At 47.5% G+C, this 16,368-nt stretch overlaps 1 protein-coding gene across 1 annotated transcript in view; it reads right to left on the bottom strand.

Moving 5' to 3' along the window:
• The window catches only part of IGFBP3 (insulin like growth factor binding protein 3), a 38,432-nt gene extending 31,463 nt beyond the window's left edge, over positions 1-6,969 (bottom strand). Inside the window, exon 1 of the mRNA XM_056857546.1 lies at positions 6,558-6,969. Coding sequence (XP_056713524.1) covers positions 6,558-6,969 — 412 coding nt within the window. The remainder of the gene's footprint in view (positions 1-6,557) is intronic.
• Between the last annotated feature and the right edge of the window lie 9,399 nt (positions 6,970-16,368).

Below are 16,368 nucleotides of genomic sequence, written 5' to 3'. Positions count from 1 at the left end.
CTTATGGTCATTTTCCTAATTGATGCAAATTGCCACAACAGGCCAGAATTTTTGTTTTGTTTTTTAAATGGTTCCTTGCTTTGCAGATTTTTTTACAAGCATCCCATGTTACTTATGCAGATTTAGACAACACTATTATTAGATCGCAGCTAATTTAATTTATGTAATCTGTCCCACAAAGATTTCTTAAAACAATAATCATTCTGCCTCTGAATAGGCAGGCCTTTATAAAGCTAAGAGCTGTTTCAATGGCATCCCATTATTTTACACAAACTTTGCCAAGGTTAGTTACCTCAGAATCAGCCTGGGAGAAAAAAAATGGTGCTTTAAGCAAAGTAGTCCCTCCCTAAAGGGTTTTTATTTCTGCCTTTTCTGGGGTGTGTGTGCTTGAAGATATTTTCATGGTGTCTTAAAGCATTCGAATACCAAAAAGCTCTAACCGATATTATTAAGCAGTGACCTAATTCTGCCACTCGCACAGTTAGTTGGGGGATTCCTGTGATTTAACAGGGGTAGAATTTAACAAGTAACATGGCATGAAAGGGACAATACTGCTTTGACTAAAAAATCTGCTTTTAAAAACTGGGATTTATACGGAAATGTAGTTTGCACTGTCCATCTGTTTAAGGACCACTTGGTACTGCTCTTTATTTTGGATTTTAGCCTACCTTGTGGGGTAGTTTATGAAAAGCAGGAACATGCCCACGGCCACCTAGTAAACTTCAAACAGGTGTTTCAACATGGGGAGGGCAGCCATCCTTCCCCACCTCCCCACCCCAATGGGGCTTCAACAGATTAATGGGACCGATAGCATCATCTGCCCTTGGTCACCAAGAAGATGATTTTGAATCCCCATTAAAAAGGTTTTCAAATTTTTCTGTAGTCAGGGAATCAAGTAACTGCTCCACGTGTTTGGATCACCCAAGCACACTGAGGCATGTCTATAATTCCTGTAGGGTTAGGCATTTGGACAGCATCATAAGAACATAAGAAAGGCCGTGCTGGATCAGACCAAGGCCCATCAAGTCCAGCCATCTGTTCACACAGTGGCCAACCAGGTGCCTCCAGGAAGTCCACAAACAAGACGACTGCAGCAGCACCATCCTGCCTGTGTTCCACAGCACCTAATATAATGGGCATGTTCCTCTGACACTGTAGAGAATAGGTATGCATCATAAGAACATAATAAAACCATGCTGGATCAGACCAAAGCCCATTAAGTCCAGCAATCTGTTCACACAGTGGCCAACCAGGTGACTCTAGGAAGCCCACAAACAAGACGACTGCAGCACCATCCTGCCTGTGTTCCCCAGCACCTAATATAATAGGCATGCTCCTCTGATACTGGAGAGAATAGGTATGCATCATGGCTAGTATCCATTTTGACTAGTATTCATGGATAGCCCTCTCCTCCATGAACATGTCCACTCCCCTCTTAAAGCCTTCCAAGTTGGCAGCCATCACCACATTCTGGGGCAGGGAGTTCCACAATTTAATTATGATCTCACACTCACAGGAAAGCACAAGCTTGAAGATACCAAACATTCCTTCCGCCGCTGATCATTGAAAGGGAAGACTGAAAGCGGTGGGCAACCTGTCTTTCAAGGAACCTTGGTTTCTCCATCTGAGGAACCCTTCACCAAGCTTCTAAGGAACCCAAGGGAGGGGGTTGCCAGAACACAACCTGAAATCCACTGCCCTCTGATATGTAACACCCTGAGCTACATGGTCGAGGCTAGCCTGATCTGGTCAGATCTTAGAAGCTAAGCAGGGTCTGCCCCAGTTGGGAGACCACCAAGAAGAAGGAGAGTTGGTTTTTATATGCTTTTCCTACCACTTAAGAAAGAATCAAAGCGGGTTACAATCACCTTCCCTTCCCTTCCCTACAACAGACACCCTGTGAGGTAGGTGGAGCTGAGAGAGTGTGACTGGCCCAAGGTCACCCAGCTGGCTTCATGTGGAAGAGTGGGAAATCGAACCCAGTTCTCTAGATCAGAGTCCACCGCTCCAAACTACCGCTCTTAACCACTACACCATGCTTAACCACCAAGCAAGCCCAGAGTTGCTATGCAGAGACAGGCAATGGCAAGCCACCTCTGCCTTGCCTTGCAAACCCTAAGGGGTCGCCACAAGTCAGCTGCAACCTGACGGTGCTTTCCACCACCGCCACGACATGCAGCTGCTTTACCTTTTCATCTGGGCTGGATTTCCTAATCTGCAAAGGCCGCCTGGGCAGCTTTCAGGTGTAACCTACCCGGCAGCGCTGCAGCCTCTGCGAACTTGAGCGAGTATTGCAAAAGAGCCCTCTGGGAGCTCCCTGGAGAAGGCAGGAAAAGCTGCAGCGGCACTTGGTGGTTTGGATCTTCCCACTGCCTTTGGCCCAATTCCTGCTTTCGCCTCCTCCTGGGACGCTATGCTGCTGAGGCCCACCAGCTATTCACCCTAGGCCAGGGGTCGGCAAACTCATTAGTCAAAAGAGCCAAATATCAACAGTACAACGATTGAGATTTCTTTTGAGAGCCAAATTTCTTAAACTTAAACTATATAGGTAGGTACCCTGTTTATTAACTTAATAAACTTTAATTAAAGTTTTAAGTCTTAATTAAACTATAAACTATAGGTACACTGAATAAAACTTGATATCATAGTTAATAGTGATCTTATTTATTGATAAAATTAAATTGTAAGTCCCTGCCATTTCCCCCTCCCCGTCCGGAGTCCTCGTCCAGAGGCCTGGTCTACCGCCATAAAAGCCTATTGGTAGACCTGGCCTTCGGCTGAGTCCCACTGGGAGGCCAGGTCTACCCATTGGCTTTCTTGGCAGTAGACCTGGCCTCCGGAGGCCCAAAGAAGCCAATTGGTAGACCTGGCCTCTGAAGGGGCACTTCCCCCCCTCCTCGGAGTCCAGGTCTACCGCCCAGAAAGCCAGTGGGTAGACATGGCCTCCCAATGGGACTCAGCTGGAGGCCAGGTCTACCAAAGGAAGCCCGCCCCGCCCAACAGCTGATAGGCAGGCGGGGGGGGGGAGGAACCACCGAGCCGCCCGCCCAGCAATCGCGCGGCTAGAGGGGAGGGAAGGCTTTAGCCTCCCAACCATTGAGGGCAAGGGAAAGGGGGACCCGGCCATTCTCCACGGCGGGTGGGGGGGGGAGAGACAGCACGTCCGCTCGCCTGCTCTCTCGCACTCTCTCTCTCTCAGGCGCGCCGGCTCCGCAGCCCGGCTGCCGGCGCGAGAGCAGGGGCTCAACGGGCCAAAGAGCCGCATGTGGCTCGGGAGCCGCAGTTTGCAGACCCCTGCCCTAGGCCAATCTCTGCATGACTTCTAATTGTAGATAAAAGAGCAGGATTGGGGTTCCCCTTGCAGGTCAGGAGAAACTGAAAATATAAATCATGTCTTATTCAGTTGTATCTATTTTTAATTCTTCCTCTCAATAACACAATGGAATCCAGTCCAGAGGAAGAGAAAATGAAATTCTTCTTATGAGAGGGAGACTCCCAAAGGTAGCCAAATATTGTTCAACAGTAACTAGAATCCGTTCCGAAAAGGCCACTAGTTAATAAGGTTAATTTTAAATGATAACTTTTTATCTGTATTCTTACAAAGAGATTATTTTAGCATGTAACAGGCTTTATTGATATGGTTGGTATCTTTGCTGGCTAAGGCCGTAATAATAAATCTTTCTATCTAGAATTGGGGTTCAGGTGCCCAAGCGTTCCCTCAGCAAACATCTTCCAACACAGTTTAAAGCTTGGCTTAAAAAAAAAAAAAAGCCATCTTTCAAGTTGCCACAATGTAGGAGTCGTGCCTTTATAACAGATAATGTGACATATTGTGTTACTGCAGGGACTAATGCCAGGGTAGACCAACTCCCAACTTTGCTCAGTGTTCTGAGAAAAAGAGGTTTTTTAAAGGAAGTCACTCCAACCACTTGTGTTCAATCGGAGAATTCCCTCTTCGGTGGGTTTTCTCCTGCAACTCATCTTGCAAAAGGCTGTTAAACAGAATAATCCCGCAACTGAGAAACTCGTTTAGTTGCTACTTCTAAAGTGACGATTCTAAATTCCTTCCAAAGACAATCTGAAGTTTTAAAACGATTGCAACACCCTCTGCTGCGTTTGCATCATGCATTATCAATTCCCATGCAGCCCAGCTGCAATTCGAAGGGCCCACACTAGGTTGTCCCGTCCCACTTGCTTCTCTGTAGGCCTGTACATAGAGCACACTGCTTTACTTCAGTCAGCCGCTTCCACAGCCCTCTGCAGTTTTCTCCCTCCCTTTCTTCTCCCACTTTCTAGGAAACTCACAAATAAATCATTTGGATATAATTTACTGAGCCGGCAAATGGTTTTGCCAAGTCATTCATTCATCCCGGGAGGCTCCGACGACTTTAACCGGCCCTCCTTATTTACAACTTTTGTAAAGAAGGATTCAGCAGCACTGCTGACATTTCCCCCTTCTCCCCGTACTAGCCCCTAAAAAGTTATATATTATCCCGAGTTTGCATACACTGATCAGACTATTCTGACAGATTAGGAAGAGACATTTTGAACATAAAAGAGGAATTACTCTTTTTAGACATAGCAACAGCAGCTGTAAAGCAAGCTTCTGTTAGAACCGTTTCACTTTCCACTTACATTTTGTTCCCCTTTTCCCAGAACCAAGCAACATTTTACAGCCAAATCTCCTACCTGCCCCCCCTTTTTACAGTGGATTTAAGCAAAACATCTGGGTAAGACATGCACACAACTAAAAGAGTAAAAGAGTCACCCAGGATGTTTTAGACATGAACACAAACAAAACACCAGGAGGTGATCCTGCAAAGTAAACTTAACACACTTTCTGAACAGCAGGGGCTGAGACTGCACAGGAAGTTACACCCGCACACACACCCCATCAACGACTCACACTGCAAAGAGCAATGTACGCGCCTGCGCACAGACGCACACACAGACAAGTTGCAGCCAGAGCTAAGAAATCACGGACCCTAACAAAGTCTACTGACTTTGTTAAAGGCTACTTTGCAGACTGGCACAGACGCATGGATACCGATCACGTAGCCACACAGGTCGCTCAAGAGCTGACGTTCCACGGGAATTACATCTACACACCTAGGGCTTAACAGCACACAGGAAGTTACACACACACACACACACACACACACAAACACACGGACGAAAAGGTAAAGCAGAGACGTTTCTGAGTCATCAGGAAGTGTTTCACTGCGGTGAGGCTATCCGAGATCTCACTTGCACAAACGCAGAAGGGAGACGTGCTTTTGCGGGCGATGTTAAACAGAGAGAGGGAGAAGACTTAAGAAGTCTGTTTTCTCACATACACACAGAAATCACACGTCCACACACATACAGAGGCACAAGGCCGTATAATCAGCACACAACGTCTTCAACCGAGATGAACCGATCACACGCACACACACACATATGTGGGATCTGACACACAAACGCACACAATACTTGCACGCTTGGGCAATACACGCATCCTTCGAGTGTGAAACCCTGCACAGGCCACTGCTCACACACAGTGAACAGAGCGCTTTCTTTGTACACATACACAAATCTACACAAACAGGGGACTCGAGAATTGTACAAACTGCCTGCCACTCATCACGAGCTCTCTCGGTCTCTCACACCCCCTTGAAACTTCTTTGTTGGCCAAGCAGGGCCCACCTATCTGAAAGACCCAGGCTTATTTGGATAGTTATACCCTGATTGCCTCTCCACTGGGCCCCCCCAAGTGGTTTTCCCCTCCTCCACTGTAGCCTCACAACAACCCTGCGAGGTAGGCCAGGCTGAGAACGTGTGACTGGCCCAAGGTCACCCAGCGTGCTTCCACGGCATAGCGGGGACCCAAATCGGGCCCTCCCAGAGCCTCCTTACGCCACTCTGCCCAGGGGACTGCAGGCTCCTCTCTCCGCTTCGCCTACCTCGCAAGGTTGTTGCGAGGCCGCAAAAGGAGGCGGGGAGGAGGAGGCGCACCGCCCCGAGCGTCTTGGAGGAAAGGCGAGGTAGGGAAAGGCACTTTGCGAAGAAATGCCACCCTCCTGGCGCCGCTTCCCACCTCGGCTTAGGGTTGCCAACCTCCAGGCGGTCCCTGGAGATCTTCCAGGATTACAACTGATCTCCAGATGGGAGAGAGGGCCATGCCCTGCGCTAGAAAGGCCACGTTTGGAGCTTCCAGCCACTTTGGGGAGGGGGAGATATCTTTTTTTTTAAAAAATAAAAAAAAATAAGGAGTGAACAGAAAAGGAAAAGGGGGGGGGGCGGAAATCGGGGATTGCAACAATGCATCTTTTCCATTTTCCGAAGTAAAAAAAGTATCTACAAGTTTCCAGCGATCTTTAGGATCAGTTTCCGGGGGAGGGGGGGGGCTCGTTCAGGCAAGGAGCAGCTGGGCAGACGGGGCGAGGCCAAGGCTCCCTCCCTCCCGGGGTTGCCAACCTCCCGGAGCGACCCCCCCCCGCTCTCCAGACGGCGGAGACCCATCTCCCCCCCCCGCCCCGCTTCCCACGGAGGACACACGGCTGCTCCGGCCCCCTTACCTGGCCCGGGGCTCCCCCGCGCGAGGAGGAGGAGGTGGTCGCGGAGCCTGGCGCCGCCGCCCGCCGGGGCCGCGGTGGGGGTCTGGGCGTCGGCGCAGAGGCCCCTGCCGTCGAGGAGGGCCTGCAGGGGCTTGGGCTCGCGGGCGGGCGGGCGGCAGCGGAGCCCCGCGCCGCAGCGCTCGGTGTAGACGCCGCACGGGCGGCCCCGGGGCAGGGCGCACGTCAGGCAGCAGCCGCAGCCGGGCTCCCGCACCGGCTCGGCGCAGTCCGGGGCCGGCGGGCGGCAGGCCTGCAGGGCGCGCGCGTCGCACGGCTCGCACCGCACCACCGGCCCCGCCGCCAGCGCCAGCGCCACGCGGCTCAGCAGCGCCGCCGCCGCCGCCCACAGCGGCACGCGCGGCCGCCGCGCCATGCCGAGGGCGGGCAGGGGGCAGGGGGCGGGCTCGCGCCCCGGCTCCCCCTGCGAGGTCGGCCGGCGGGGGTCTCGCTCAGCCCTCGCCTACTGCCACCGCCTCGGAGCCATTCGCCGGCCAAAAAAAGAGACTCCCGGGAGGAGGAGGAGGAGGAGGAGGAGGAGGAGGAGGAGGAGGAGAAGTCCTGCCGAGCGGTCTGCTTTCGCAACCCGGCTTATGAACGTTGCGGAGAGGAGAATGCAAAAATAATAATTATTATTATTATTAATAAAAAAAAAAAATTAGCGCTTCCTTGCAAAGCGGCCGAAAGTCGCTTTTTTTAAAACGCAGGCTTTAAAAGAAGAAAAAAAAAAGATTCACTGCCCCCCAACGACGACAAAAAAAGGGATTGCAGGAAAAGAAAGGGGAGCACTGAAGGAGAGAACAGGAGGCTGCAAAATAAGTCCCCTTCTCTTATTATTAATATAAGTATAAATATATATATATATATGTTGGTCCTTGCAAAGCGCTTTGGTCGCTCGGCCGGCCGACTTCTCCCCTCCGCCCGCCTAACTTCGCTCCCATCGGTCCTCGCCTTCCAGCGGGGCTTCCTCGCCTATATAGAGGTCCGGAGGAGGACACGCCCCCCGCTATGAATAATGCACAACTCCGGCCCTGGGGGAGAAGGGGAGGGACGAGGGAAACCCAGGTTGCGGCGCGGGGCGGGCGGCGAAGGGGGGGAAGCCCAGGCGGGGCGCGGGGCGAGGGTGGCAAAGGCGCTCCCTCCTTAGAAACTTTCTGCCAGCACAATCGTCTTGGAGAAGGGGGGGGGCGCTAGCAAAGACGCGTGCTTTTGTTTTAAGGCAGGGGTTCCCAACCTTTTTTTGACCAGGGACCACTAAGACTTTTTTGTTCAGGGACCCCAAGGTTCAAAATAAAAATTCCTAGAATTTGAAAATAAACTTTAACCATAACTGTTGGTTAAACATTAAACTTAGAATAATATTTGAATATATTTTTATAATAGAGAACTTTTAATTGAAAATCTTAATTTATGATGGGTTTATAACTTTGTTTCGCGGACCTTAATTTAGTCCTCACGGACCCCTGGGGGTCCACGGACCCCTGGTTGGGAACCAGTGCTTTAAGGGGAAAGGGTTCTTCTGGTCCTCTCCACCCTGCTGAAAAGAAAAAAAAGGCGCCAGCCAAAGCGAAGGGGAATTGGCCTCTTTGATTTCTGGCCTGCAAGCCGGCTGAAAGAGCAGATGAACGCGAGAGGCGTGCCTTCTAAACCCAGGGCCGGGGTTGCCAGGGCATCCTCTTGGAAACGGCTTTCGCCTCGCAGGACAGTTAGCAGCTCCTTGAGAAACTGGGATATGTGCGCCTGTAAAGGTCTCAGCCTCTCTCCGAGCTAGGGTCGCCAGCCTCCTGGTGAGGGCTGGCGATCTCCCAGAATTAGGACTGCTCTCCAGATTACGTGCATCGCTTATTTATTTATTAAACCACATTTATTCCACTTTTCCTGGAGAAAAGGGCTGCTTTGGAAGGTGGGCTGCGTGGCGTTGCACCCTGCCAAGGTCCCTCCCCTCCATCCATAACCCCCAATTCCCAGACTCCATCCTCAAGTCTCCAGGTGTTTCTGAACCCGGAGTTGGCAACCCTAGCACTGTCGATCTTAGTATTTATTCAGTGCAAACAGATTCAATGCTGCTTTCTCTTGAAGACTTTATTCAAGTATTCTAGAAACTCCTAATGCTTAAGCAGAGTCTAAGGGCAGGAATTATCTACCCTTTCTATCTGTTCAGTGTAACCTGGCTTGGTGTCTCCTTTCCCCCTGGTGTTCTCTGTCACTTAGATCAAGGACATCTTTTGTTCCTGCCATGGTGCAGTTTGCTGTAGACTGGTTCAAATGTGTTGCCTTTATAAGCAAAAAGTGAATAAGATGCTCATGAGTAAAATGCGAAGAGCCTTCCTTTAGTTCGGATCCATCCTTGAATGCTCCCTGCCTGATCGGTGATACAAATGCTCCCCAATATTGGTTTGTGTATTTCTCTGCCAAAAATGCAGCAGAGCAAAAACGTGGCTCATCTTCAGTCACACCCCCAGGATCAATACCATTCAGTTATCCCTGCCTCAGCAGCTAGCTGCATTGTAAATCCACAGATTTTAATCCCCACCCCTCAAAGTTTCGTACTAACTGTAGCTTGTGTGCAAATGGCTGATCTTTTACAGCTAGCTAATTATAGGACCACCCTGACCTGGATGGCCCAGGCTAGCCTGATCTCGTCAGATCTCAGAAGCTAAGCAGGGTCAGCCCTGGTTAGTATTTGGATGGGAGACCACCGAGGAATACCAGGGTTGCTGTGCAGAGGAAGGCGCTGGCAAACCACCTCTGTTAGTCTCTTGCCTTGAAAACCCCATAAGGGGTCGCCATAAGTCGGCTGCGACTTGATGGCACTTTACACACACACACACAATTATAGGACCACTTAAGGAAGTCAAACTTCTTGTAAGCTATGTTCTATATGCTTCTGGTCTGACACTGCTAGGGTTGGATCCAGCAAGCTTTTTCACTGAATCTCACCCAGTTCACCTCCCTGCTTGCAGCTTCTGTTCCACATCGCTTTTGAACGCACAGGTCCCGTGAACCACAGGATAGCTGTTTTTAGTGGTCGAAGGATATCCTTAATCAGGCAGAACAGCTGGTTAGACCCCACGGAGAGCTCTTAACTTCCATTTAAAAATGGTCCAGTTTCATTACGTTAAAGAAGGAGAGGGAAGAAGGAGATTTGGCTGTTGCGATTGGTGATTTTTAGAAAATAACTACCCTTAAAATGGAGATAGAAAATTAACTTCTTCCTATTTTCCCAGAAGGCAGGGAAGACTTGCAGACAGATTGCTTTGTCTTCTCATCTTATAAATTCACCAACAGAGGTCGCCAGTTGTCCAGCGTTGACTAGAGGGGACCGAATAAACCTGATTGAGTTGATTTACAAAGAAGGTATTGATCACTTTATTCAAATGGAAGACTTGCAGGAAAGCTTTCTGTTACATTAAAAAAAATATTTTTAAGATAAATAAAGCCAAAAAAAAAATTCATAGGCTTTGGAGTCTGAAAATCTTTGGGCTCACAATCCAAGGATAATGCACTTAAGCCCAGTTATCTCAGTGTATTTATCTGTGCTCAAGTCATTATCACGTTAAGTCATGTATCACAGGGGTCTCCAACGGTGGTGCCCGCAGACGGCTTTTCTGGTGCCCGCCAGATGTTTTAGAATGTGGGTGGGGCCAGATGAGACTTTGGCCCAGCAAGGCTTCTGGTTGGCCTCTGGAGATCTGATTGGCTGTGTAGATCTTGAAAAATATTATTTTGGCAGGAACTGCCACCACAGCACAAGGATCTTCACTGCTTGGCTGAAGGTAAGCTGTGTATACAAGGAAATATTTTTAAACAATATATATATTTTCTTTTGAAAGGCATTCTTTTAAACTGAGCTTCTGCCCGAAGTGTTGAAGAGTTACTGTTAGAGCTATACATCACTTTAACTCCCTGACATTTTATAGTTGTCTCTGCCTCAAGAGGCAGGGTCAAAAAGGTGGGGGACCCCAAGGCATCAGAAGAGCACATTGTTCATGGATCAGAACCAAAAACAGGACTAGACCTTCTGTATATTCCAGAGAGCAGCAGAGGTTCTAAAGCAAGGAACACACGTCAAAAAGCTTAAGTCAATCTGGGGAAAGAGTCGGGAAGGATCTTCTAGTAAAAACCAAATGGCCACTGAATATTTTCAAGGGAACAGAAAGGGGGGGCATGAGCAATTTGGTTCTGCTGTTATATTCTTTCACCTCCATATTCCCTGTGTTGTAACCTGAATTAATTTCTACATCGTTTCCCCCCCTGCCCATTTTAGAGACATCATTGTCTCAATGACAATCATGCAATGAAATAAATAATGTAAGATTGCAAGTCTTAAGTTGATGTTTAGATTAAAGCAATGTGTATTTGAACCAAACAGATAAGAAATGTAAGATTCCTATGCTGCTATGAGAGAGCCAGCGTGGTGTAGAGGTTAAGATGTTAGACCCAGGTTCGAATCCCCCCTCTGCCATGGAAACTTGTTGGGTGACCTTGGGCCAGTCACACACTGTTAGCCTTGATGCTGGCAGGTAACTGGATGGGAGACCTCCAAGGAATACTAGGGTCGTGACGCGGAGGCAGGCAATGGCAAACCAACTCTCAGAGTCTCATACCTTGAAAACTCTACAGGGTCGCCATAAGTCAGTTAGCTGTGACTTGACTGCAAAAAAGAATGCTGCTAAGAAGAAGAGTTGGTTTTTATATGCCGACTTTCCCTATAGGGTTGCCAACCTTCAGGTACTAGCTGGAGATCTCCTGCTATTACAACTGATCACCAGCCAATAGAGATCATTTCCCCTGGAGAAAATGGCCGCTTTGGCAATTGGACTGTATGGCATTGAAGTTCCTCCCCTCCTCAAACCCTGCCTTCCTCAGGCTCCACCCGAAAAACCTCCCCCCAGTGGCAAAGAGGGACCTGGCAACCCTATTTCTCTACCACTTAAGGCAGAATCAAACCGGCTTACAGTCACCTTCCCTTTCTCCCCACAACAGACACCCTGTGAGGTAGGTGGGGCTGAGTGTGACTAGCCTAAGGTCACCCAGCTGGCTTCATGTGGAGGAGTGGGGAATCAAACCTGGTTCTCCAGATCAGTCTCCACCGCTCTTAACTACTAAACCACACTGGATCTCTAAGAGCAAGTGTCTCTAGTGGGGGCATTATGGCTTGCCTTTGGGGTGGAATTCTTAGGTCTTATGCAGTCACCAACAGGCTCATAACTCCATTCAGTTCAGAGCCTAAAATTACCTAAATGTGCCACTGAACAGCCTGCAAAATCTCATGCAGGTTGACGTTTCCACAGGCCCTTGCAAACCCAAGCTGCATTTATGTACTTATCTGATCTGTAACTTGCCTCTCTACTTAAAAAAAAAAAAAAAAGGCCTCCAAGGTTAAAAAAAGAATGAATTAAATAAAGCCAAAAGAAAATAGCAAATCCAGTAGCCAGGGCATAGCAGTAAAAAGATATGTAGGCCAAATATCATCCACCAAGTGGTACCAAAAAGTACGTAAAAGACATCACATATGTATTCCACGGTCTGTCACCAGAAAAATCCCTGTCTCTGGTGGCTATCAACCTCATATCTAAATGAGAGGAAGCCTTAAGCAGGGTCTCAGCTCTTCTTCTGTAGATCAATGTAAAAAAAACGTGGCCAAATTGATCTATGCTCAAGACAAGAGTTACACTCATTTTGATGCTCGGAGGACATGTTCTCCACTTGCCCTGGGCCTGTTATCTAAGGGTAATCTTCCTTCCTATCTGGATTCTCTGGTTAGTGCAAAGTTATGTTGAGTCTTTATGGATTCAAGATTTAATTGCCCTTTTTCAATGGTTTTGCTGGGCCGTATGCTAAAGATCCCTTTTTCAGACTGCCTGTGTCCCTGCCCTCTTCAGTCAGTAGACTCTTTGGTACATATCCTTTTGCACTGTCCTTATGTATACCAGGCTAAAATAGATTATACCATGTTTTAACAAATGGTCCACATCTTCTCGAGCAACTTTGGAACAAAAGGTTCAGTTCCTCTCAGAGTAAGAAATAATCATGATATTATGGTGGGGGTCTTCTATCGACCACCAAACCAGGCAGAGGACTTGGATGGAACACTCCTAGAAAAGATTACAAAGTTCTCAAAGAGATGGGACCTGGTGGTCATGGGAGATTTTAATTACCCGGATATCTGTTGGAAGTCCAACTCTGCTAAAAATGCAAAATCCAATAAATTCCTGACTTGTCTTTCTGACAACTTCCTATTCCAGAAAGTGGACAGGGAAACAAGGGGATCTGCTATCTTAGACGTGATTCTCACCAACAGGGAAGAACTGGTCGATGAGGTTAAAGTAGTAGGCACCCTGGGTAGTAATGACCATGTAATCTTGGAATTTACAATCTTGGGGAAAGGGAAAACTATACATAGTCAAACATATAGGTTGGACTTTAGGAGAGCTAATTTTAACAAACTTAAACTTATGCTGGGTAGAATCCCATGGTCAGAAATACTCAAGGAGAAGGGAGTTCAAGAAGGGTGGGAGTTTCTTAATAATCAAATACTGAAGGTGCAATCACAAACCATTCCTATGAGAAGGAAAAATGGGAGGAGCCTAAAGAGGTCAGGGTGGCTCCATAAACAGCTTTTTAAAGAGTTGAGAAATAAAAAAGACTCCTTTAGGAAGTGGAAGGACAGCCTTATAACCAAAGAGGAATATAAACAACTGGTGAATGTAGGGAGAGTGTTAGGAAAGCTAAAGCTCAGTATGAGCTTAGGCTAGCAAGAGATGCTAAACACAAAAAAAAAAAAGGGTTCTTTCCCTATGTACAAAGTAAGAGTAAGAACAAGGACAAGATAAGCCCATTACATGGACTGGAAAGTGAAATTGTAACAGGAGATGAAGAGAGGGCAGAACTCCTCAATTCCTACTTTTCCTCAGTCTTTTCTTGCGGGGGAAGTGGTGCTCAACATGGCTTAAACAGAACATGTGATGAGGGGAGGGATTTGCAGCCTCGAATCAGCATTGGGGTAGTGCACAAACACCTGGTTTCTTTAAATGAAACAAAGTCCTCAGGGCCAGATGAATTGCATCCAAGGGTACTTAAGGAACTTGCAGATGTAATTTTTGAGCCTCTGTCCATTATTTTTGAAAAGTCTTGGAGTACAGGTGAGGTGCCAGAAGATTGGAGGCGGGCAAATGTTGTCCCCATCTTCAAGAAGGGGGAAAAGGAAGATCCAAGTAACTACCAACCCATCAGCTTGACTTCTATACCGGGAAAAGGTTTTAAACAAATCATCAAACAGTCAGCCCTTGAGCATTTAGAAAGGATGGATTTGATCACTAAGAGCCAGCACGCGTTTCTCAAGAATAAGTCATGTCAGACTAATCTTATCTCCTTTTTTGAGGAAGTTACTACCTTGCTGGATCAGGGGGATGCTGTAGACATAGTTTATCTTGATTTCAGTAAGGCTTTTTATAAGTCCCCACATAGTATTCTAGTTGACAAATTGAGAAAATGTGGTTTAGACCCTATTACTGTTAGGTGGATCTGTAATTGGTTGACAGATCGCACCCAAGGAGTGCTTGTTAATGGTTCCTCATCCACTTGGAGAGAAGTGACTAGTGGAGTGCCTCAGGGATCTGTGCTGGGCCCTGTGTTGTTCAACATCTTTATAAATGAACTGGATGAAGGAATAGAGGGGATGCTTATTAAATTTGCAGATGATACTAAATTGGGAGGGATAGCAAATACAGGAGAAGACAGAGCCAGGATACAGGATGATCTTGACAGGCTGGAAAATTGGGCTAAAACTAATAAAATGCCCTTCAACACAGATAAATGTAAAGTTCTACATTTAGGTAGGAAAAATCAAATGCATAATTATAGGATGGGGGAGACTCGTCTGAGCAGTAGTGTGTGTGAAAAGGTCCTTGGGGTCTTAGTAGACCAAACACTGAACATGAGGCAGCAGTGTGATGTGGTAGCTAAAAAGGCAAATGCGATCTTGGGCTGTATCAACAGAAGTATAGTGTCCAGATCACGCGAAGTGCTGGTATCGCTTTGCTCTGGTTAGACCTCACCTAGAGTACTCTGTTCGGTTTTGGCCACCGCAATTTAAGAAAGATGTAGACAAGCTGGAACGTGTCCAGAGGAGGGCGACAAAGATGGTGAGGGGTCTGGAGACCAAATCCTATGAGGAAAGATTGAAGGAGCTGGGTATGTTTAGCCTGAAGAGGAGAAGACAGAGGGGATATGATAACCATCTTCAAGTACTTGAAGGGCTGTCGCATAGAGGAGGGTGCCGAGTTGTTTTCTGTTGCCCCAGAAGGTCGGCCAGAAACAACGGGTTGAAATTAAATCAAAAGTTTCCAACGAGACATTAGGGAGAATTTTCTAACACAGAGGTTCCTCAGTGGAACAGGCTTCCTCGGGAGGTGGTCAGCACTCCATCCCTGGAGGTTTTTAAGAAGAGGTTAGATGGCCATCCATCAGCAATGCTGATTCTATAACCTTAAGCAGACGATGAGAGGGAATGCAACTTGGTCATCTGGGCATATAGTGGGGGTCACTAGGGGTGTGGAGGGGGAGGTAGTTGTAAATTTCCTGCATTGTGCAGGGAGTTGGATTAGATGACCCTGGTGGTCCCTTCCAACTCTATGATTCTATGACTTTGACCCTCAGCGTACTTATTTTGTTGCTCGTTTTTTGGAGGCTGCAGAGAAGAGATGAAGGGAGGTATTTTTAGAGATGGGGCTTATTTAAGTTTTATGGTTTTATTGTTCAAGACCTAAGAACAGGGGGAAAGAAAGAAAGAAAAGCTGGGCCTCAGCAGTTTTGTGGTCAGATTCATATGGCATGGTGCTTCAGGCCTGTCAGGTGCCCCAGTTCTAGATGTTTTTTTTTGGGGGGGGGGTCTTTTACAGGAAGTATACCCCTATACAGAAGTAGAAATGCAGTGACCATCATGGCAAAAGTGCCATTTTCAAGTATTAGAAGAATAAGAGTTGGTTTATATATGCCAACTTTCTCTACCTTTTAAGGAGAATCAAACTGGCTTACAATCTTCTTCCCTCCCCCCCCCCACAACAGACACCTTGTGAGACAGGTGATGCTGAGAGAGCTCTAAGAGAACTATGACTAGCCCAAGGTTTCATGTGGAGGAGGGGGGTATCAAACCCAGTTCTCCAGATTAGAGTCCACCACTCTTAACCCCTATACCATGCTGGCTCTCAAGTACCACAGTCACTTGTGAGCTTATCTTCAGTTCTCCTCACCTTGCTGCCAAGAAGTTCCAGGGGTTTCCCACAGATGTCAAATAGAGTGGAGATGAACTAGATCCCAAAGGTACCTCAACGCATAAATGCCATGGTCATAACAAAAGTCTTCTGTTGCTGCCACCTGGAATCAGCCCAACAGGTAGGAACAACCAGTGGAGTGTGGTGTGGTACCACCAAATCCTATCCTAAAAAAGCCTAGAAGGCTATCACCATCAATGATTTTAAGATCAGCCAAGGTCCAGGAGAATCAACAGATTTTGCATTTCCTCTTTTCCCTAGCCTAGTACATCTATCAGGGTGAATGCGGCGGATCTAGTTGCAGAACTGGGCTGGAAGCCAGACTGAAATAAATCCAGTTAATCTATCTAATCCAAGAATGCCTCAAATTGAGCAGCTACTACCTGCTCACTTTATTCAGAAAGGGGAGAAAAGCAACAGGAAAATCACTCAAGTCAAGGGAGAGTTTTTGAAGCAGCAAGCTCGTATCTGCATCCTTCAAGAAGACCAGAAATGCTTCC

The sequence above is a fragment of the Euleptes europaea genome, chromosome 11 (assembly GCF_029931775.1).
Source record: "Euleptes europaea isolate rEulEur1 chromosome 11, rEulEur1.hap1, whole genome shotgun sequence".
Taxonomy (NCBI): domain Eukaryota; kingdom Metazoa; phylum Chordata; class Lepidosauria; order Squamata; family Sphaerodactylidae; genus Euleptes; species Euleptes europaea.
The sequence above is the reverse complement of the archived record's forward strand: the minus strand, read 5'-3'. Positions and strand labels throughout refer to the sequence as shown.